This window comes from Puntigrus tetrazona, chromosome 5, assembly GCF_018831695.1.
Source record: "Puntigrus tetrazona isolate hp1 chromosome 5, ASM1883169v1, whole genome shotgun sequence".
NCBI lineage: Eukaryota > Metazoa > Chordata > Actinopteri > Cypriniformes > Cyprinidae > Puntigrus > Puntigrus tetrazona.
In genome coordinates, this window is record NC_056703.1 from 7,704,798 (window position 1) to 7,729,465 (window position 24,668).

The window sequence follows — 24,668 nt, forward strand, 5'->3', positions numbered from 1 at the left end:
CACTTATATTTCACTTGAGTGTACTATTATATAAAGGTAGTTTTAAGTGTGCTACATTTTTAAATACAAAGGCAGTATGTTAAAAGTGCATTTTAGTTCAAATTCATGGTGTCTGTACAGAATCTCATCACACACTTAAAGGTAAGGACATTGCTGACAAAGGCGCTGTCTTGAAAGGCGTATTATGAAGATGCTGCACGAAGTACAAGGGTCAAGTGCTTGGCTTCTTTCCAGCTCACTCTGAGAGAACATAGGAAGAGGAACTTGGCTAGTGGCTGCGAGACGTTGAACTCACTTCAACTAACTGCTTCTGTCGCCAACTCTCAATCATCTTGAACATTTAACCTGTGGCAGTGACCCTTCAGACAAAACACATACTGTATTCCTTCTCTTACCACATCGGCTTCAGTAAGTCGGTGGCTGTAACTCTCATTCACGAGCTTGTCCTTGCTAGTGGATCTCTGTTAAACGTCAGCCACAATCGAGATCCTGCAATATGCTTTATGTTGAACGAATGAGCTTATTTTAAAACACACGTTTGTTCACAGACATCAGCTTGCGGCTTCTTCGTAATACACGCAAGTGGACTTTTGTCAGGCCAGACTGTGAAGGTGTGCCCCTTTGAGCCAGTGACTGAACGTTTCGCAGGTTACTTCTTCTGTGACATTGTCAGGGTCTTGCTTGCAAAGGCAACAGGCCAAGCTATTTCTTCTCTTCTGGAATTTGGCAGCGTACAGCACTTCATCAGATGGACCAAGACCTCCAGGAAACGTAGGAAATAGGGAGAGGTCAGATAACAAATACCATGATACATCTGGAGAGCCAGGGATTTTTTTTTAACTGGAATGTTTTCGAAATACTTACCTTTAATCTCTACCTTTATTTTAAATTTGATAAGACACAAATGCATAAACAAGCATAGGAAAAGGAGACCCTTGGAGTTCCTTGAGCATTGTGTGGCTGATCTCTGTCTAGCTCTACTCCGTGTTTATGGATGATCAAGAACAAGATGAACAGGAATTACTCAGGCCATATTTCATTTGCATGAATGAAAGAACACGCGTATATCAAAACGAGTTTGAATCTGTGGCTAAGCAGGCTAATTAGCATCAGGTCCAAGTTAACTTTGTCAAGCCTTGGTTCTTAATTACTGGATTTAAATGGGAGATGTTTGGTAATGTCTTGTTATTATATGTCCTACACGTCATATCTAGTTCAAGAATGAATCCACTGAAGTGTGTCTGAGTTCATACTTGTCACCGTCACCAATCATAATCACACAAGAACAAACACAGAGCACATCCTTCGAAATACACGCGTCCTCTGTCCTCTACTGACTGATCCATCTTTATAGCTCACGAGTGATATTGCCTTCACGTAATCATAAATGATTCTCATGATTATCATTTAGGTGTATTTCAGTCCACCATGATGACTACTGCTGTACCTTACGTTCTTTGGACACAACACTCGCCTTTAATTTTTAGAAAGCCAGTGACTGTAAGTACTGCATACTTATGTTATACAATCAAAACGATTACAACATTTACACATACTTGGAAAAGCCCGTCCAATGATCCAGAACCGTAGGTGACAGAGAAAAATTTAAAGTGGAATAAGTTTACCAATCTACAGTATACAATTACGGTGTCACCATATTTGCAGTTGGGTTTGTAGGTTGGGAATTTATTCCACATAACCAGGTCTGCTAAGTGTTAATAACCGACTGTTACGTTGAAAGATGCGTCAAGACATACCATACCGTTTAAGAATAGGCTGAAAAGTGTGTCATAGATACCGTATTGTTTTAAGTATAGGTGCTTCCCCTGGGCTGTTTGTCAGATGAATTAGATTTTTCATTCAGTATTATCTTTTTAATGTGCAGAAGTCATCTGAGCGTAATTTTCCCCCACAGTGTGTGGCTTTTACACACTTCCCCTAGCAATTTTTTTCTGCCACAGTTTAAGTGTTTCACTTTTCAGGATTTCATTGCCTTTGGAAGCACCCGGTCCAGTCTGGTTTCATCCTGTATTTTGGTCTCGATTATCTATTTATGCATTCAGCAAAATCACTATTCCAAAGAAGTTTTGTTCTGTCAGATTACAGCCTCTGTTTAATGCCAAACAGTCTGTCAAAACATCTTCCACGAACAAAAGCAGACACAAAGACTGATTCTTTGACAAGTTTTTTTATTTTTTTTTTATTCATGCAGTACAGAATAAATGCAGAACGTTTCTTGATCCAGTAATCAAAGAGTATTATCAGGCAATGAAGACTTTTTTTGCATTGTTGTTTCTAGATATACCTTTAGTGTAGTAAATCGTTGACAGAGGCATTATAATTTGAATATTTGACACAAATATATGTAAAAACATTATTTGAATTTCAAGTAACAGATTTAGGAGTGAAGCATAAAAACAATTGCTGCCTAGAGGTGAATGCAATGAACAGTATGGGCTCTAAATTGTGTAAAAATAATACTTGATTTTTAAAATCAAAAGGACAAACAACTCGTGATGAATCAGTTCTTAAATGCGCATTTAAAAAGTTTTAACATAAAACATGCACATAATTTCACCTGCTACCAACATTTTGGTGTATTTGGCTGTCACAATAACACTTAATAACTAAATTCAAAATCGGCCCCATGAGGATAGTACATGGGTAGTCTTGTTATTTAATAACAGTTTTGACAAAGAATCAGAGTAAACCTCTCATTAAACCTGAAAATATCAACCAAATGGTTAAACATTTTTTGTATTTCTTAGAGCACCTAAATAATAGGTAATTAAAAAGTAAACTTAATGCCGTTTCTAACTAATCTCAAATATACATTCATTCCATTAGGAAGTAAAACTAATTTTTCAATCAAAAAAAAAAAAAAACCTCTAGAGAAAAGTGACATCCAAATGACTGTTTTTAACCCAGTTAACAAACTTACAACTATTCTGGTTAATTCTCACCCTGAGAATCGTGCCAGCTTCTAACCCGACTGCTCGATTCACAGTGATCGACTGGCTCAAACAATCTCTACAAATCATAGTCTCTGTAGCACTTACAAGCTCTCTCTCTCTTGGATAGTTTCTGTGATGTTGCGTGACATTGACGACTAAAGTCGAAACTGTATCAGGCTCGCACAGGTTATAGGCTGTACGGTAAGAGATCCTCAGATTGATGATGTACAGGCCCTTCGAGGAGACGTGGAGGACTGTTCGGTTTTCCAGCTTGAAGTTTTCGGAGTTGTACCCATCACTCACTTCCAACCACTCGATGGGCTGCTGTTCCGAACAAGGGTCCATCTGTCTAAGAGCTGTTCCAAGAGAGACACAATAAGCGAAAAAGACAAAAAGCTTGACCTGACTTAGGGTCAAGTTACAAAAAGACATTACACATTTTTGTCTGCATTGCATTGCATTATTAAGTTCTTCATGACTAATTGACCACTAATCAACGTACGTTCGAGATGCACAGAGTGACTTCTTGGTGAATCTGTAGTTTTTAAAGCCTCTGGACGGGCGCCCGAGAACGCTTCCTGAGAAGCAGACAAAAACAGAGACGATTCAATTCCTCCCTTATGACAAATTATTGGATGCATTTAATTACCGCACGTACTTAATCCGACCGATGGCGTTCGAGTTAATCATTCGGTGAGTTTAAAATCAAACCCGAAGAGTTTCGACTGGTATTTTACCTTAGTGTTTAGCTGCTGAATCCACACAAAAGTGGCGAGGAGCGTTGCAAGCAGCAGCGCGGTGGCCACGCGCAGCCGCGTCTCCTGACGCTTCATGGTCTGACAGTGTCTCATCAACACCTGCAGCATCTGTCCCTGCTCCACGCCAAACTCGAACGCCTCAGCTTGAGCCATGTCCACGGATAACGCATCCACGTTGCTTTGTCGGGCTGTCAGTGGAGCTGTTATATTTTATAGTTCACGTGACGTTGAGCACAGACCTCCCTCTCTCTCCTTCCGTCGGGAGACACTGTTACTCATCGAGGTTCTGCGTGTCCGAACGCGCCAGACATCCGGCTTAAGTCAGGCAGTCGTTACATCAATCCGGAGGTAGTCGCTTTGTTTAGAGGTTTCCCTTGTTCACTTGTGTGAACTGCGTCCTTGGGCATTTCTTTAATGACGAGTGGGCAGATAAATACGCGCGGATGCGTGAGTCATAATTGTTTACTATGTAAGTAAGGTTTATTTATAGGCTACATCAGATTTATCACAGCAGAACCGGGAATAGACTTGCTAAAAAAAACTGAAAAAAAAATAAGCAAAACATAAAATTACAGTATCAAAAACGTTACATTTATTTCTTATCAATAACAGTTATAATAATTATACAGATATATACAGTAAATACAGGGCTTCCTTAAATCTAATTACAACAGCTATCTTCTGTGAGCCATGTTTATGACTTTACTGTGATCCTCTGGTCTCTACACAAGTTCAATACAAATATGTTTGAATATATATATTTTTAACTATTCTGTTTTATGAATGTATTTGTATTTGGTTATCGTGTGGGTATGTCATTTATAAGAGGGGAGGTAAAGCAATGGGATATAAACAATGTCCAACACAATTCCAGTCAAAAAAACCCAAAAAAACCCCAGCATATCCAACATATATCCGCCTCGATTCTCTGGAAGACCAGGGTCTTTCGAAAATCTCATCCGCATTTTATACAGTGAGAAGTTTGTATTGTGCCAGAGCTCTCCTCTCCTAAACCTATTAAAATATGATATCACAGTGATCTGATTCTGTAATGTTTTTTTTAGTTACTACAACATTACTTTAGTAAAACCATGCTTTACTTCCTTTATACGTTTGAAGATGACGAACTAGATTCAAAAATTAGCCAGCTGTAGCAAATATGTGAATATTAACAGCATAATCATTAATCAAGCGACTATACAATATGATATATAATATTAAATATTAACAAAATAGGTGTCACCTGTCTCAGACCTCAAATACATAAAATATAAGCCTTTATGGTTTCTTGCGTAAAAATGATTATGCAATTGTTAAAAAAAGGGGGGGGTTGGGTTTACAGTTGCAAGACTTCATTCTGCTGCTGTCAGGGTTTTCACAGCAAATCCCGCCCAATTTCTACCCAAAACTAGCCCAATCGCATTTAATGGGTCCCCCATCAAAAGTGGCATTATGGTAAAGTAACCCTTCTGTCGAGTTGAAGGGGTTGGAGTTATGAGGTTTACTGACAGTTTGAGTGGATTCAACAAGATTTTAGTCATAACTAATTTTAAGTATGTTCAGGTATTAAATATGTTTCCTTGGCTAAATGCCTGAAGATAGAAAATAGAGACCGACGCAAAGGGTGAAAATAGCATTGATTTATTGAAGGGAAAAAAACCCTGCCTCCACCAAAAAAGGGCACTTTGGAATGTAAGAGAAAAAGGAAAACGGCATGTGCTCTGCAAAGCTAACCCACCTCAATAGAACCCTGCCCAAATCACAACAGAAAATAGATTTAATGCTCATAATGTACTGGTTATAAATGGAAAGTATAATGGTCTACTGGTATGTGATTCTAATGGTGGAATGTTAAAGTCTATTGGAAAAGTGGCCAAAACACACTACAAGAAGGAATTTTGTAATGGTTTTTCTGGTAAAAAAAACCTTATAGTTCACAATGGCATTTTATTGGCAACTATTTGAATTTCTGTAATGTTTTTTTTTTAGCAGGGAAGTGCTGAACATAGAGACAAACAAAGCATTCAGAAACATTTAGACAACAAAACATATGTAAAGTAACAATAAGATCCTAAATTAAAATTATTCAGAGTAAAAATAAGCTTTCAGCTTCATTTTAAAAATTGTAATTGATGGTGCGAGATGGATGTGTAGTGGCAGTTGATTCCAAAGACGGGGGAGCAATCAAAAAAGCCCTTATTCTTAGTTTTTAAATTGTGGGTGAGGTACAACTAAAAGCCTTATCAACAAATCTAAGAGATCTAGAGGATGAACAAGTAAACATTAGAAGACATTTAAGATCCAATGGGGCTTGACCATAAGAGCTTAAAAAAACAAACAAACAACAATCTTGAAATGAACTCTAAACTGAACTGGAAGCCAATGAAATGAAGCTAAAATTGGTGTAATGTAATCGGTTTCCTTTTGCCCTAGTGCCCACTCACTACTACGGGCTAGTTGGATATCTCCGCCATCTTGGAATTTGGTCGAGCGAGTGTGTGCATAAATACTTCCGGTTGTGCTAAAAGCCAGTGCAGAGAACCGGAATCCAAACATTACCTTCTATATCCGTTTAAAATATCTATAATATCACTTCAATTGCAATAAAATATCTACATCGCTATTAGTACTATACTATGAATGTTAACATTTGAAACGCACATATGTTTGGGTTGGGTAAATGAATGAAACTAATGAATGAGACTCCAAAAATGTACATGAGATCCCCGTGGACTGAGCAATCTTCACGTTGTATCTTAATGAATATTCAAACAGAGGTACGCAATAATATGAAGATGTTTTCGCATTTCTTAAATATACAACTACCAACATTTTGATTCGAAAAACATCAATTTTACCCATCTAGGCAAGTTTCGTATGACGTTTCCTCTTACAGCAAATGCGAAAGACGCAAGACTGGAAGTATGCACGCACTCCTGTTGCCGAAGCTCACCGGTGCCATCTTGTGCACCGAACCCATTAGAGCAGCAGGGAGATCGTGGCAAATTAGACAAAATACATTATATTGCCAAAAGTATTTGACTTAAGTGACATCCCTTTCCTAGTCCATAGGGTTCACTATGACGTCGACCCACCCTTTGCAGCTATAACAGCTTCGACTCTTCTGGTAAGGCTGTCCACAAGGTTTAGTAGTGTGTTCATGGGAATTTTTGACCATTCTTCCGGAAGCGCATTTGTGAGGTCACGCACTGATGTTGGATGAGAAGGCCTGGCTTTGAGTCTCTGCTCTAATTCATCCCAAAGGTGTTCTATCGGGTTGAGGTCAGGACTCTGTAGGCCAGTTAAGTTCATCCACACCAGACTCTGTCATCCATGTCTTTACAGACCTTGCTTTGTGCACTGGTGCCCAGTCATGTTGGAAGAGCAAGGGGCCAGCTCCAAACTGTTCCCACAAAGTTGGGAGCATGGAATTGTCTTGGTATGCTGAAGCATTCAGAGTCTCTTTCACTGGAACTAAGGGGCCAAGCCCAGATCCTTAAAAACAACAACCCCGCACTATAATCCCCCTTGACCAAACATTACGCATAAGGCAGTCAGACAAGTATCGTTCTCCAGGCAACCGACAAACCTAGACATATCCATCAGATTGCCAGATTGAGAAGCATGACTGTCCAATCCAGAGAATGCTCTAGAGTCCAGTGGCGACGTGCTTTACACCACTGCAGCCGACGCTTTACATTGCACTTGGTGATGTATGGCTTGGATGCAGCTGCTCAGCCACGGAAACTCATTCCATGAAGCTCTCTGCGCACTGTTCTTGAGCTAATCTGAAGGCCACATGAAGTTTGGAGGTCTGTAGCAATTGAATCATTGCAGAAATCCTAATGAGTTGCTGTTGTTCCCAAACGCTTCCATGTTCTTACAATACAGCTGACAGTTGACTGTGGAATATTTAGAAGCGAAGCAATTTCACTTCACAGTTCCATGCTGGAATTCACTGAGCTCCTGAGTGTAACCTCCTTACCGTGAAAAATACACAAGTACTTACAAATAAAAAAAAAAGTAAACAGAAAAGTTTACAAAGTAAAAGCGAGTGCAACGAACAAAATAACAAAAACGAAATACCTCGTTTGCTGCATGCTATGAGAAAAAGAAACAGTCTTTAAATCTTCTTTGTAATTGTTCAAATCCTTTTTGACGAGAGCAAACTTTTAGCGGAGTATACACGATATAGCTTGCCGCTAACTAGTGGAAGGAAAAGTCTCGCACCTGCACGAGCATTTGCGCATGTGCCAGAGACATGTCAAAATAAAAGTCTCATAACGAACAAAAGACAAAAAAGAACATAAGTACTAATAATGAACAGAAACAAAAATTAAATTATGAAAGTGACGAAATATAAACTAATTACATAAAGCATATAAACAATAAAATGACAACAGTTACACTGAGAAATGTTTGAAAATACAGTCTGCATGCCTAGGTGCTTGATTTTATAAACCTGTGGCCACGGAAGTGATTGGAACACTTGATTCTGATTATTTGGATGGGTGAGCAATATTTATAGTATACTTATAGCCAATACAATATAGTGTAAGTCTCCGTCACAGGTCACGTTCACGCAGCAGCAGAATACAGTTTTCAGTAATGTATTTGGGATTGACAGCCGAGTCTTGAGATGTATCGCGCACTAAGTTATAGTTAGAATTCTGTCTGTATGAAAGCGCAACAGGAGTCAAGCCCATATTCCTTACCAGTAACCATAGCGACAGTGAACGGCGTAATATCAAAGATGGCGACGTCCATAAAACGGAAAGTCTTATCACTTTATGACACGACAATAATCTAACCGAGCCGCGAGTTCTATCGTTCAGTAACCAAAAGCTTATAAATTTGTGTGGATTTTGAATCTGACGGGTCTAAAATTTACAGACGACAATTTTTTGTCACTGTAAAGAGCTTTTCACACCTGAAGTCGTTAACCCCGGATAAACAAGATCCTGGGTTATCTGGAATCACGTTTCACACTGCACATACTAAACCTGGGGTTAAACAATCGTCGATACTGGGTATTCATTAACAGACGTTTCCCACCGTACATCCCTAAACCCCGGGTCAAAGTCCTTCTTCTCATATTCATCGGTGACACTGGACGAACAGCAGGTAACTTATTTACATGGCGTTTCATGTGTATTGCCTATATATATATATATATATATATATATATATATATATATATATATATATATATATATATATATATATATATATATATATATATATTCACACAACGAGAATGCGTCGTGAAGATTTAAGTATATATATATTTTTATTATATTATCAGCTGTTTTTGCAACATTATTGTTATTGGTATTATTATTATCATTTATGTTACTATGCATAAAGCAGCTGTTTTAGAGAGAATCATGGTGAGAATTATATTGGCACTCTAAAAATATGATCAAAGAGGACTGTAAAAATAAATCTGTATTGTTTATCTCATCTTTTAAATAAATCACAATAAAACATTAAAAAAAAAGGTTAAAAACTAACTTTTCAACTAAATCTTTAATACAAATTCAATTTTTAATAGAAAATATTATGAGTGAAATCTCTTAAGACCTATTCATATTTACATTTTTTTTAGAACACCAGAGTGGTTAGGAACAGAAAATATCCAGCCATGATTTCCTGTTTCACAGGAATATAAATATGAGGGAGCAAACTGTCTTTTGTCATTCATCTCAATGAAAAAGAAAAGAAAGAAAGTGGTTTTGTAGCGCAGTGCAGCAACAGATTGAGCTTTACAAATATTTTGAGCTTTGCAAAAGCTAAAGCATTGAATTATTCCCTTTCCACCATTAGGACAATCATTAGGGACTTCCAGTCAACAGGAAATGTTACAAATATGCCCACAGTATGACTACATTGTCATAATGTAACATGAGGAGAGGTGTTTGAGTGGCCAGTGAACAATGATCTAAAAGGACAATCAAAAATCAAAAATAATCACTGAAAACAAATAAAGATTCTGCAATGGCTGTCCCAGATGCCTGACCTGAACTCTAGAATATCAACATGGAGCTGGGAATCATCTCTTGTCATGCGTTCACCAAACCATTCGGGCTTTATATGAGAAAACTCAGAGCTATTCAATTGGCAAAAGAAGACTGCAAAGAGTATTGAATAAAAAGGGGGCCATTTGTGGCCAATGTGTTTTAGACCAAAACTTCCTTTATTTTACTTCAAAGAAAGTTTAAGAAAGGTGTCCTCTTTGTTCATATCTACAAAGGGTGCCAATAATTTTTATGCTTAAAGACTGGAAACACAATATTAATCTGCCTCCTGGTAGGTTTAGTTCAAGACTCAGTTTAGTCCAGCCAGGCTTCTTTCAGGAAATCGTACTATTAAAATCTGGACTACACTAAATCTAAAACTATTTAAAATCATAACAGAGAAAGCAGATTTATTTTAATCTGGTTTAAATGGTCATTTTGGTCTAGGACTATGACCGAGAAACCCAATTATTAGATTAACATCAAACAAACATTATAATTCTCATTCTCGAGGATTAAAGATTAAACCAAAAAAATATTGCACGACCGCAAGTTAGGTGGCAATATGCACTAAATATGTAAATTACCTTTGAACAAAAGAAAGAAAGAAACAGTATGGGTTTTTTTTGGCGCCGGTTTCCATAGAGACTCGTCGATTTGATGCTCTGTTGAGAATGTCTAGGGTGTTAACCAGGAACTCAGTGTTGAACGAACGGACTCCCAGACGCGTCTGGAACCAGCGTACCTCTATTAAGCGAGGTTTGATCAGGGTCCAGGGTTCAGCAGATGACAATTAACCCTGCTTTCTGGAACACCCCCCAGGCTGGAGCTCAACTCTGCAGGACACCGACCCTCCAGGACCGAGCTCGGACAGCCCTGCAAATTGTGCGAGTTTTGTTGTGAAAACCTGGCAACCCTTTACGTCGAGCAGGTAACGTTATTTTTACGTTATATTGCTAACATGGCGACTCATCGAAAAAATACATTGGCAACCCTCTACATTGGCAGAGCCAATGATCACTTAATCCAATGTTTAATGTTTAAGTGAATGAAATAGTCTTGACTTATTTAGGGAGTTGAACATTTTGACTTTGTACCACTGTGGTGGTTAATCGACGTGTGACAACACCGGTAATAGCGGTATGACCGTAGTAGGGGGGTCGTTTGAGTTTCCCATCTTTTCCTCGCTTTCCTTCAGTTTTAAATAACCTGTAAGCGCCGCTCATGTTTTACTTTTACTTATAAATTTGCGGCAATTTGGCAACAAATTAACTGTTCGTTGGAGTTTTTCCCTTTCCTTCATTTTCCTTTACTTTAAATAGCCTAGTGTTTTTAAAAAAAAAAAAAAACCTGCACATTTTACGCACCATGCTATACGCCTAATAAATAAATAACACACAAAGTTTAAATAGGCATTTAAATGTTTTAACAGGTGCTTTTCGTTGTGAAACGCCTCACTCTTCTCGTCAGGCAGTCCGTTTCGTTCTCCTCACGTGATAAATCAAATCTGAGCATTGAGCGGGTTTCACCGAGCACGTTCAGTTTTAACTGTCTCTTCTCTCACCTAACTAAATGATTTTTATTATAAAAAAAAATCACCGGTATCACCGGCCTATCGTAGCAAGCCTACTTTGTACTCTCTCACCGGACTTGTGTGTGTAGGTGATGTAAAAAAAAAAAAAAGGACCAAAGCTCTGTGAGACAAAGGAGGGAGAAAAACAGTAACTCTCTCTTCAAAAAGAGACGTCAATAACATTCACCCAAATCTCACGCGTGACTCATTTTGCCACATTGTAATTGTAGCCTGGTTTCTCCCAAGGGGTTTCCCACCAATTCTGTCACCTGGAGTTGGCTTCTGGCTTTCAAAGAACACAGTTCTCAGTAATATCATCAGTTTGGCAGAACTAGCACTATGAAATGAGAACAACACTGAGCCGAGATGAATAATAACTCTACGCTCTTCTGTAAACTCGCGTAATAGCTCAATAGTACGGGTTAGAACTGATGATTTTTGGACATCCGCTTTCGTTGTACTGAACAGAATAAATCTTAAACTGATTCAAGCTGCAAATGACGCTCGTGACTTGAAATCGAAATTCATTTATTAACTTTACATAGTTATTAAACTGAACCGAACCAACACTGAACCGAGCTGAAAAATGCCTTAGAACTGCTTCATGGCAGAATTTGGATTCGTCCCATTTCTGTCTCAATTTGCATCAGTACGCGATCTGTATTGTTTAAAGGGCTATATACAGGTGTCTGTACTCATGAGCTGATAAATGCAGGATTGTTGTAGACCACGCAACCAAAATACTGTTTTATTACACAACCATATACGGATTGCAACACAACACTATTTACTAATACAGCAAATAAATAGTTTCTCACTAAATATAATTGTAAAGTACTGGTGCGACACTTCTTGCCCGATGTGTCATCAAAGCATCTATGCAACTGTCCTTATGAATAAAAAGATAAATTATGAAATCCACACTGGAAAAACTCTTCCTAGACTCATGAGTCACATTTGGCTGAATCAGATTGTCTGTGCAAGTTCGTTTGTCTTGGCATTCTGGTTACGCCATAACGTGACTCATAAGTCTACACAGTGTTCATTAAGTGTAGGTCAATACATTTTTTTCCCCATGTAGGCCGTTCGAAAGATGCTTTAATGATGCATTATGGGACACACTGGATAACAAGCACTACGTCCTAACAATTAAACAAACAAACGTTGGCCTTTCTCTCATATCACTTTTTTTTTTTTAAATTTGACTATATATCCAAAACGCTATGCTAAAAGTTTATGTACAGGCATTTCAACTCTATTTTAAGTCATCAGTGCCGCTTAGTTAATTCTTGAATCATCTTCTTAGATTCTACGTTTTCAGTGAATGATATATTTGGTGTAATTGTACTAATCTGTTGGGTCACGGGGGCCCACGCCAGCATTTTGGTGCAACGTGCAGACTAAATTATTGCAGTGTATGGATTTATTCAGTCATGACAATTGCAAAAACGTGATTTATTCATTCACAATTTCTTTATTAGCAACACTCTGGAGTTTAAATTCCCAACATGACTCAACTGAAACCCTGTAACTTCAGACTTGACTCAACTATTTTTCCCGTCTCCGCCGCAAGGGGGCAGCACTTACCGCCGAGCTTGTTCAGCATCCAGCTGTTACATCGACAATCACCCAACTCAACGTTTCTGCTTCCCTGAATGTTCTATGAATTATAGTTAACGTCTGCAAACAAATATACATTTAGATAACGCTCTATAAATTCTTGTGCTGTCGCACAAACACCTACAATGCAACGGTTACGGTTATATTTGACAGACACGGTTTTTGTCTCTCTCTGACTAATTAGTCTTTATTAAATCCTTATATTAAAGGTAATTTTAACCGGACTTTCCGTATGGAAACGAGGCAAAATAAAAAAGAAACAAAGAGTTGATCTAACACTTAAGAGTTCAATATAAGGCACGTCACATGTCTGTTTGTGTCTATCAAAGATGTGGCTAACGTACAGAAAATTACACAATACGTGAGGTATGCAGAGTGAAAACATATTGCTTTATTTATAATTATTAGTTTAAATAAAAAATATTACGAATGACATAAATATAATATTGTTCGCATATTTGAGAACAGTAAAAAGAAAAGTAGTCAGTCGAAATCATTCAGTGTGAACGCGTTAGTTAAAACATAAGGGCTTAGCTGTGAAGGAACAAAACTTTCATACGAACAAACAAAAACATTACAATTAGTCTCTGATTTCAAATGTATTCTTTAGACCCAGCCAGCGGCTTTGAGGCGTCTGAATGCAAGAAAATGCAGGCATCAACACAAATGGTATTTTCCTGACTGAAAAAAAATACTGGGTTTAAAAAAAAAAGAACTTTCCCACTTGCTAGAGAAGAAAAACACTCCGCTGTCTGATTAAAACAGCTGATGTTGTTTAGATTTATACGGCTTGTTTGACTGATCAGATTAGTGTAACTAGTGGGTTTTTTTTGTGGGTGGGAAAAAAAAAAAAAAAAAAAAAAAAAAAAAAAAAAATTCACCCCTAGTCACCCTCATAAGAAAACGTTTCCATGACATCCATGCATCAATAAATAAATGCTTCTGTGGCTGGATGAATCTGCTTATAGCTAAAAACTGGCACCACGTTTCATTAACTTTAAAATATATATATATATATATTTGCTGGTTTCTTGGCTTATTTACATAATAAAATATTGCTCAATAGCTTTTGATACAAAGAGCATTTATATCAAACACTGACACTGGATAAAGACAGGGTGTTATGAGGTTTTTACATTCAGCTGTCGATGATTAAAAAACTGTATGATTGTATATACAGGAAGATGCATTTTACTAATAAAAAATACCCACTTGCTCAGAATTAGCTTACAACTGTTTTGTAAAACGGTGTTTGTTTGCAGGCACCTATGACATCTTTTATGTACGTAATACACGAGAATCTTCAAAGCCAGTGCTCATTAACAGTATATCGTGCCCTTTTTTTTTCATCTTGAGTCATAAAAACTGAAACAAAACAAACCTAACTCGTATATCTGTTGAGAGGAAAATGTGTCATGCTTCTGAGAAGATCATGAGATGTGATCTTCATATTTCGAAAGGAAGAAGAAAAAACACCAAGAAAGTATCACAACCCCCCACGCAATCCTTGTTAATGTCAGCGAGCATTTCCTAGTACAACAGCTGGAAAATCTCAGGTGTTCTAGCAGCTGATCTCGAGACCGCATTCTTCCGAAATGTCACACTTAAAAGCAAGAATATAAGAAGAGCCACTCGAAAAAACTGGACATGGATATAGTTTTCACCTGGAAAGCCAATGGCGTCTGCAATATATGCCACAGCCTACCAGTTGTCTGCCCATTTTACGATAGTGATAAAACTGGAAAAGGGTCGCGGCGTGTAGTTCACACATTCGCTCGGAAACACTTTCACTGATAACTGGCTTGTTGGCTGCATTTTCATCAGAAGGAAAGTGTTGAGCTTTGCTTCATGATACGGGACACTCACATTCTGAGTGTCATGCGCGGCTGAATACAGCTCCTTCTTTCCATCAAAACCGAAATCCACTAAAATTTTGAGTTCGGTAGACGTTTTGTCCTTCTGCGGGTGGAGTTGGAAGTTAATTTGTATGTAGACCAGGTAGACGCCTTTCTCTTGAATGACCATCGACACGTTGCTCTGGTCCAGAATGCTCTCATGCAAGTCCGTGTATCCGCGCCACTCATCCTCCCATATCAAGTAATTATTTGTATTGTAGTCCCGAGCTTGAAGAAGATAAACATTATGGGATCCTAATAAGTTATGTCAATTCAATTTATTCATTTAGCATTTTCTACCAGCAGATATTTAACAAAAAATAAATAAATAAAATCACCTGTTAAAAGCCATTGTTCCCGAGAGAAACTCTTTCTGGAGAACATGCTTTCTATTGCAGAGACTGCGATCCAAAAAAAGACAAAAACATCAGAAAGCATCACCAAGGTTTCCACCGCTGAACAAGGGCTGGTTAAAATGCCAGCTAAAAAAAAAATTGTTGCATGACTAAACGTGCAATTCACAGCTGTGCAGGAAAATGCGCTGAAGCAGACCACAAAAATGCATTACACTAACATCTACAGAGCAAGAAAGCTCGGCTCCCCCACCCAAACATTCTCTCTCTCACACACACACACACACACACACACACACACACACACACAGCAAAAAGCACAAGTGGCTCAGTTAGGCTGTACATGTTAGCATTACTGCTGTAGTAACCGCATTTACTACACTACCATCAAACTACAATAAAGTAGAATGGAGATTCTTCAAACAGTAAGAGCTTTCAGAACCTTTCTACCATACTAGCTTTCTTTTCATATTCTCAACTTTTATTGTTTCTGACTACAAAAACAGATGCTATTTACGTTTAAACCATGCTCGGTTTTCATGTAAACCAATTGTTGTGAATGTGTTAATGGTGCCAAATTAGAACCTAGGACCTTCGTCTTAACGTAGGAGTTCGAGCGCTTTATTTAGCGCGTGTCGCGCGGTCGCGTTCGCCGAGGAGGTTACCGTAGCAACAGTTCTCTTTCAGGAGATTATTTTTTGAAATTCTCAAGCGTTCTTAAATTTTAAGAACGTTGGTTTCCCGTGAAATGACCGTTGCCACTTGAGCCGTCCACAGAGACACCGTAAAACCCCGAACGCGATTTATCGACACAGATAGATTAAAATCACTTAAACGCGGCGTATTCTCCCATAAAACATGTAGCTGAAGACAAAAATATTTAAGTTGCTGCAACTTACCATTCACGGTGCTAATTGCTTGGCATCCGTGCACCTGTTGAAGTTACAGTAAGACAAGTAACATGAGCCTGCGTTAATACGCATAAATGCACATTCATTCGTTGTTTACAAACACGCCCTCTGCAACCCGATCCAAGAATTAGCTTTCCACATAAAATGGTGAAAAAAGGCCTAAGATGGAAAACAAGGAAGCGCTTGCTTCACTGCTTTGTGTGCACACACTATGCGAATCTGATTGTTTTTCTCTTTTTTTCTCCCCCCCCATAAGATGTTAAAACAGAACGCTTGCTATAATGGTAACTATACTATTTATTCAACCAAAATCAAAGTTACTCTTCGAAGCGTTCCGCAGAATCCTGAATAAACATATCTAGGAACGCGAAATGATGAGGCTGTAGATCAGTTATATTTACCTTGGACATGAAGACATAAGTCAAGCACGACGCGATTAAAATAAAGACCAAAGCTATCGATGTCCAGATAATATGCGCCCTGGCTGCCCGCGCTGTATCCATGCCTGCTCCTCAAGAAGTTCAAATAACTTGAGTCTCGCGCAAGAAATGCCTCTTGTACCGGATGAAGTTCTCGAATGTAATGAGATACGAGTCTCTCCCACGCGCTCAACGGTGCGCTATTAACTCCGCATCACCTTTGGGTGAGATGAGGGTGGATGCGATCATGGTAACAGAGAACTCGTAGCTTTCACTTTATAAAGCATGCTTTCATACATTTCACTGATATCTCGTAATCTAAGCCAGCATCTTGTTTCATTCGAGTTATTAGCAGCGTTTCGATCTTTTATCAGATTAGTCAATAAAACCTACTGCTACGAAAACGAGGCGACGGTGAACAGCGTTTAAAAACACAAAGGTTTAGATCTTTAATCATAATGGACCACTAAGAGCGACGGTGAAAAGAAATCTTAAAGGGACAGTTCACCCACAAATAAAAAAACCTGGCACTCTTTCATCGTTTACTCAAACCCGTATAAATATAAAAAGGGAGACGTTTTGGAGCATCCCTTTGAAGATGAATGAACACAATGAATAAAAATATCAAATATCTGAAAGCTGCAATAGTTACTGTAAAAGAAGTCTTGTGCAAAAAAAAAAAAAAAAAAAAATCACATCCTCCAGAGCAGCCACGTGGTTGCAATTTTGTGATAATTGTTTTGCAATTTAACAATGAAGTGTCACTTGTTCCAATCAGATATTACAGTGATGTGTTATGATTAAAATTTATTTTCAATTAAACTCATTGAATCATTTACTTTCGTCTCTTTACTCTCAGCACACGGGCATCTGCTGCTTTATATTCTCTAGCTTGTGAGAACAGCACGGATTCTGATAGTCTCTCGATGTTTATATCGTTCATCAGCAGGAGAAAAATCGGTCTGAAATTGATTCCAATAGTATCGTTTCCCAGAGCCTTTATCGTTGCCATTGTGGGGTGTGCTATCCATTAATATTAAAAATGATTTTTAGCACTATATCTTTATCATTATTGTGCTTGGTGTGAACGGGCCTTAACAACACAATGTTGCAAAGTAGCAGTTAAAATACAACGTTTTTGCAGGACGCTGTTGCCATTTCACCGGCTGCTGTTGTTTAAAGTCCCAAACGTTCCTCACACAAAACCATCACGTGTCCATCACTGCCATTACACAGAAACCAGGACATTCCTCCGATTTTCACATTTTGTGTCCTGCAGAGTGAAGTGTGACACAGGTTGTGTAAATGGTCACAGAATGGAAATTTTTGGGTTAACTATCCCTTTAAGAGGAAACATAGAACTCAAGTACTTCAAAGACCACCCATCTGGTATTTTCCCGCAATGTTGACTGGAAGTCATAAGAAATATCTGTAATCAATCATGCAAACAAGGTCACCACGTGTGCTCCCATGGGGTGTGGGTGTTAGCAGAAGCATCAGCAAAAATGGTTATGCACTGTGCATGTTTAGGTTTTGCTGGCGCTTTAGGGACATTCAGTCTGTTTGTGAGCATCTTACTGTTGATTCAGACTCAGATTATGTTTTTCCAGTGATATATACACGCATATATATTTTTATATGACTCATTTTTTATCGGTTACTCTATTTACAGAACTCACAAGTTAAATTTCCAAAAGAGGGCAGTTTCCCAGATGATATCAAAGTAAGTAAAAGAAAATGCCCGCAAATGTCTTCCATTTCAAAGGCCTATATGGCTCAGTGATGCCACAATGACATCAGATTCCACTCGTCAGCACTCGATTGGCTAAATGCTGTTGATTTCCGGCGTCATGTGTTCACATTGATTTAAATTTCTCGGGATTTTTGGTGTGCAATATGATTCACATTTCTGTTTTGTCATTACTGATTACTTGATTGTAAAGTAGAGTCTGAGGGTGATGATCTTGTTTAACGAGGGATCTTGTTCAAAGGAATGCTTCGCATCACCCCTCTGGATCACATTCTGCCCATATTAGAGTTTAGGCATTTCTAAAAAACTCTCATCGGCGTCGGCTGCTGCAGGGTTTGTGGGATTGAGGGATGATCTCGACAAGAACCTCGACATCTCATGTCACGGTAACGGTATTTCCAGGTAGGCAAACGACACATACAAAAGACTCTCACTACTACAGCAGTTAGTTTCCACTTGAAACGCTCTCCATTAGCAAAATGGAAAGATGCAGCGTTAACTGGGACGGGAGATAAGTGAAAACCAGTCGTGTTTTCAATCACTCCCACGGCCAGTCTGCATTGTGTTTACAATATCGCAAACAAAATCAACATTATCATCATATTTCTGTATGACGAACGAGCAGGTGACAAATGCAGGGGTGGAGTAATGTGTACAATAACATCTCTTTTATGGTTTCAAAAGTGAATTTCTCCATTAAACATGGTTTCTGTGACTAACAATAATGAGGTCAGAGTTTAAGAACATTCCTAAAAGTTACATGTTAAATGTATCGTGCGTCAGTATTTAAAATGATTTTACAAAAGTCAGAGCTGTCTCTTTTTTGCTCTCATCCTGTCTCTGCTGTAACCGAAATGCCGGCTGTTAAAAGTGGGCACTAGCCAATGGAAATACAGTTTTGCACATTAGTCCTACCCAACCATGCTTTATACGAACGGCTGTAGTAATCATGGCAAGACTAAATTAATAAGCCAGCAAAAATAGAAGAGGGAAGACAACTTAGTTGAATGACTTTTTTTTTTTTTTTTTTTTTTTTTTACAGATATTTACTTATTTCCAGAGGATGCTTTTTATTTGCTTCAAAGGCAAACATGAATGAAATGAAAGCATGTGCTTAGTATGAAAAAAAAATAAAAAAGTGACTCAGATTGTGTGATATTTGTTTTATGACCCCTTAATGGATACCCAGAAGGTGTGGGCGATTGCAGAAATACTCCCCAGCTATCTACCTCTGACCTTTAAGAAGGGTACAATTTAAAGATGAGAACATTTCAGTAGGTGGGGGGCTTTCTCCACTGGATTGTTTTTCAGGATTGAGACAAAAGCAAATTGTTCATCTCAGAAGACAAGTCACGATATGGAAATTGTGCCGTTAAGTATTTGTGATCAAACATTCACTCTAAAACTCTAAAAGATCACTCGAAGACCACCCACCTGGGGGCAGCCGCTACTAAATACAGATCAAAACAGGTTTAGATCACATTTTTGTGTTTTTTAGAGTTGTCTGTGGGCTTCTAAACACCAAACGTTTTGTTGTGGCACTTATGAACCATTTTTACTCAATAGAAGTTGACATGATCATACAAGTACCATACTGTTGATAATAAATGTGTCACGTGACACGTCAGCATATTGTTCAAACACAAAATAGCTGCTTCATGTGCTGTGCAAGGGAGAAGGACTATATTTGAAATCATGCCTTACAAGATGTTAAAACTTTATAAAAACAAAACCTTTGAAGTTAGGCACTTACTTGATTGATCCTACCACCACGATTCTTGCACAGATGATGCCAACAGAAACGCATGGTCTGTAGATGAAAGTGATGATTATACTGAAGAGAAAAAAAGAAACTGATCTGAGCAATATAGTTTACTGTACATGTAAGAAAGGAGTCACGCTTTAACCTTTGCTTGATATTTGTGGTCTCACTAAAGGAACGCTACAAACTGAAGTAAACATTTTGACATGCATAACATCATTATCATATTATAACATAACATACTTATCACATTATAGTCCTGCACGTCCGCTGCGTTCTCAAAACTCTGGCCATTTGATAATACCTAGAACATCAAAATCAACTGCGGACGGCAGGTGATTACCTGGATATAATATGGATACTTATCTTTCAAAAACTCTGGATTTGCTACAGGGGGTCTTTGTTCACTCCCCGGAGCCGCGTGTGGCACGTTTTATTACAGATACGCAGACTTTATTTCACAGCAAACACCTGTTTGTCTCCATGGAAAGGCTTGGAGGGGCCACTTAGACTGGATTTGTCTGAAAGAAAAAAAAAGGATGCCTCGAAGGCGAGTAAAAGACAAGCTAATTTTCTAACCCTGTGATTCATGCAAAATACTAACGCTGATGCATTCGGACTAATGCAGCTTGATATTTAGCTTTGTTTAAAAAACAGAACAATATAAATAATGAATAGAGTTACATAGATACATCTGAAAGACATAATATGAAAACTATTTGTTTTTTTGTTGTAGGGATGCCATAATGGGATTCAGGCTGAATGAGTTTGGACAGTTGGACAACTCCTAATTCATAAAATTAGTAAAGTATTAGTATAGCTCCATGACTTCATCATGCCCTTTGGCGCAAATTAAAACAACGCTGGTTTCCATACAACTGTAATGTGTTACAATATCCACCAATGGCCTAGTAACAAATAAATCTAAAAATGTTAGCATCCAGCATAAAATAGATTCACAGTGCCTCAAATACTATACAACTGAATATGACATTTTCACAAAAGTCAAATTGAACTAATTTTATTCAACTGAAGCTTGCGATTTTCACTAGTGCTTTTTAGTTTTGTGCGCAATATGAACAGCTGGACACACACTGTTGATATAATAATAATAAGAATAATAATGATAACAATAATAATGAAAGCACATATTCTAGGAAATCCGGCTTTTATTGAAATCTTTCAGAGTTAGTTGTGAATGTGGTGCACCATGCATACTGCACAATGCATACATATGCAAGACACCTCTACGACGTCAGTCTCCATGTGTGCGCATGAGTATGCTGGTCACAGAAACAGGACACGTCCTCATACGTACCAATACATTAGCAGCCTCCTCATGACAAACATTCTGTACATCTAATATTTACATAGTCCAACACACCTCTCATAAAGACAGCTTCAGGACGGGGAAAGTAGGCAGAGAGCTAAAAGTAGATGTCCCAAGAGTTATCTGACATACAATCACAGATGAACTATTGCTCTTATCTTCAAGTTCAGGCCATCTCCTATCAAAAACAGACTCATTCATACACAACCTTTTGGATATTCTTTTACGGACTGACATGGCATTTCTATGTCTTTTATCCAGTTCCAATAATATTATTACATTAATCCTCTCAGCTCCCAAATGTACACCCACGCAGTCACAGGCGCACTTATTCATCACTAAACCACTTACTCAGCTTGTTTTAGCCTGTCAGATGGCAGTGATTGATTACTGTCCGGTACGGCTGTCAAGCATTATTGCTCATGTGATCATATATGTTCCCCTCCACTGCGACTCGCACGAACAGACCGAAGCCTTCAAAATAAAGAGAGGTTCGTCCAAATAAATTAACCGAAACTTAAACTCTCCCAGTCAGACAAGTTGTGTCAAGTCCACACAACCAGGCATGGCACCTTTTAACAGGTGGCCGATGATAAGTCCCGAAGGAAAAGCGGATTAAGGAGAACATTTCTGGAAAATAAATAAAACAAGTACAATTCAATACATCATGAAACAGTCTTCTAAATCCACTTTGCCGTTGTAAAACTGTTAAAGGAATTAGTCAGGCTCTCTCCATCTGAGACTGACACGCAGATCCTCTTTGGCCTGATAAAAACGAGTCATCCCTTCGTGCAATTTGCTTCGGCAAGAAAGCGCCTGCCAAAAAAATGGAAGTGAATGCAGAAGTCATTCAGCATCTGCCATTTAGTATTATATTTTTCCATTGCATTATACACAGGCCTGCTCTGTATGCCAGGTCCAGTGTAATGGCGCCGCCTAAAGTCCTGCATCTGTAAAAGCATTTAAGAAGCGACACTAAAAAAGGGTGTGTTTTGCGCACACACACACACACACAAAAACCCCAAAATAAAAAAATATCCATCCTGAGTTTGTCGAAAACGAATGTTCACTGTGTGCATTTAAAACAGCATTTACATAGAATGGACATAACTGTGAGTATGCAAATTAAATTAATAAGCAGATGCATTTGATTGTGATGAAACGTCATGCATGTCTCACTGACGCTGTATTAATACTCAATCGGACATGCTTCATTGTGTAGATTTCGGTCACACGTGTATTAGTCTCTGCGTCACTTCATGTTTCAACTGAGATTCGGCCAAGGCCTTCCATAACGCAGGATGTTTAACTTGGCTTTTCAGTTAAATGCACTGCTCATGTTCCTCGTTCATTACTTTGTCTTCTTGCTCTGAAGTGCTTGTGTGAGTGTTAGCATTTTGTCCCGTGGGAAAACCTTGTCCGTGGTCCATTAGCATAAAATAAAAAAAATAATAAATCCACATATCCGTAGGTCCACAATCTGCCAAGCGTCAGGCCAGCGTTGACGTAGCAAACCAGTTTTCTGTAAAGGACCATATCAGTTACACTTTATACAAACCTCCAGGACCGGTTAAAGCAAGCTGTCCATTGCCCATGTCACTAACTTCATCTTCTAAAAGCCCTGATACATCTGCGTTCGGAATGCTGTCATGATAGCTGCTGAAGCTGATGTTGTCCTCCTTCAGCTCGATGGTCCAGAATGGGGCGTTCAGCTTACGGTTCTGGTACTCTCGATAAGTGTACACACCACCTACCACAGCCAAGAGAGCAATGACAACTATGATGATGACCGCGAGGACAATGATGTTGAACTGGTTCCACGGAAGTGGAGTCACTGTGGTGGTGGTGGTGTTGGGGGTGGAGCTTCCTAGGCTGTTTAGCAAAGTTGTGGAGACGGTGGTGAACTGTGCTGTAACATTTGGGCTGGGGGTCATGGTGGTGTAGTGAAACCAGCGGGTAGTGGTTGAAGGAGTAGTGTGGACGACTATGGACAGAGCAAGAGAGAGAGAGAGAGAACAGTTTGAGACAGTAGGCATCTAATAAAATACAACATATCCAAATTAATTTAACAGCGACTTTCCAGTGATATTCCTGTACAGCTGCTGAATGTAAATTGTGAATGTGAGTTTACAGTGTTAATTGAATGCAATGGGGAAAAAACCTGTGTTTATAAGCAATATAAGGGTAATCCTAAGGTATTATAATAAATGCGTAATGCAATATAAATAATTTTATAATGCGTTGTATCATCTCATGAATATTAATAAAACCAGTTTTAATGTGTTATAATATTTACTTAATTGGGGTAATAGCTTTTAAGAGAATGATCATTTCTCACACACAATGGACATGATTCATTCATTTAAACTACAATGGATTATATATTTTTTCTCAAACAGCCACAAGGTCGGATGTCAGATCACATGAATGTGATTTGCTTTCAACTTTACTTTACTTTTATCAGTTTGATTATTTTGATGGTACCTTACCTATTGATAAGTAACTCAACAACTACATGTCAACTAGCCTTCATTGGAGTATTGACAGGAAACACTCACATAACACTTAGCACCTAACTACTCGCAAGATCCTTAAATAAACAATGTCAAGATATGATACAGTCCATTATAAATAAAGTAGATTTAATGCGTTAAAAATAATCATACTCACAAATTTTACACTCACAAATACATTATAAAGTATTCTAATTGTTTTTTATGATTATTCATGAGATATTATAATACATTTTACATTTTTTTATACCACTTTATGCATTCATTATAATACCTTATAACATATTTTAAATACAGGGTTCATAGAAAGTGTTACCAAAACTACTGATTTAGTAGGAAAATAAGTTGTTTTTTTAATGAATCATTAAAAAAACTTTTTTGAATCAGCCTGACTGAACATCTGACTCATTCACCAAACTGATGGTTATCATTGAACCGAAAAATAGACAGAGAGACAAAGAGGAAAGTAAGAGGAAGGGAATGAAAAAGGGTGAGAGCAGCTGAACAGTACCATGTGGAGCCCTGATCTAGTGTAATGTAGAGAACAGATGCTGCATACTGGTAGAAGGTTCACAGGAAGAAGTGATTCCATCTGTTCAGTAGAACAAACAAAGTCAGACTGAAAACCTACCTCAGAAAAAGTAAGGTTTATCATTCAGTGCTATTGTAGTTACGTACTATTAAAGTATTTCTTCATATTCTGAATTATTATTTGGAGTTTGCATTTTAATAATTGTATGTGCATTTGTCATTTTTACTAGTTTGACAAAAAAATTAATTGTTAGCTTTTATTTTAATACATTTGCCAAGGCA

General features: G+C 38.2%; 3 protein-coding genes and 1 long non-coding RNA gene across 4 annotated transcripts in view; 1 reads left to right on the forward strand and 3 right to left on the reverse strand.

Moving 5' to 3' along the window:
- Positions 1 to 2,172: 2,172 nt before the first annotated feature.
- Positions 2,173 to 7,027, reverse strand: LOC122345606. Its single transcript, XM_043239899.1, has 3 exons — positions 3,692 to 7,027; positions 3,457 to 3,532; positions 2,173 to 3,310 (listed from the first exon to the last, which is right to left on the reverse strand). Exons 1-3 carry the CDS (start codon positions 3,863 to 3,865, stop codon positions 2,889 to 2,891), a joined length of 672 nt encoding a protein of 223 aa, XP_043095834.1. The 5' UTR covers positions 3,866 to 7,027; the 3' UTR covers positions 2,173 to 2,888.
- A 1,789-nt stretch (positions 7,028 to 8,816) lies between these two features.
- On the forward strand, positions 8,817 to 21,026 carry LOC122345618. Its single transcript, XR_006251017.1, has 5 exons — positions 8,817 to 8,836; positions 10,552 to 10,660; positions 18,173 to 18,223; positions 18,492 to 18,652; positions 19,293 to 21,026. It is a non-coding gene; the product is annotated as an uncharacterized LOC122345618 (long non-coding RNA).
- si:dkey-220k22.3 (uncharacterized protein LOC796870 homolog) lies at positions 13,768 to 16,961 on the reverse strand. The gene is made up of 4 exons (XM_043239903.1): positions 16,483 to 16,961; positions 16,070 to 16,103; positions 15,156 to 15,218; positions 13,768 to 15,045 (listed from the first exon to the last, which is right to left on the reverse strand). Exons 1-4 carry the CDS (start codon positions 16,582 to 16,584, stop codon positions 14,624 to 14,626), a joined length of 621 nt encoding a protein of 206 aa, XP_043095838.1. The 5' UTR covers positions 16,585 to 16,961; the 3' UTR covers positions 13,768 to 14,623.
- A 137-nt stretch (positions 21,027 to 21,163) lies between the features above and the next one.
- si:dkey-220k22.1 (multiple epidermal growth factor-like domains protein 9) overlaps positions 21,164 to 24,668 on the reverse strand; it is a 54,985-nt gene continuing 51,480 nt past the window's right edge. The window contains exon 6 of the mRNA XM_043239862.1: positions 21,164 to 23,326. Within this exon, the coding sequence (XP_043095797.1) occupies positions 22,884 to 23,326 (443 nt within the window). The 3' untranslated portion in view covers positions 21,164 to 22,883. The remainder of the gene's footprint in view (positions 23,327 to 24,668) is intronic.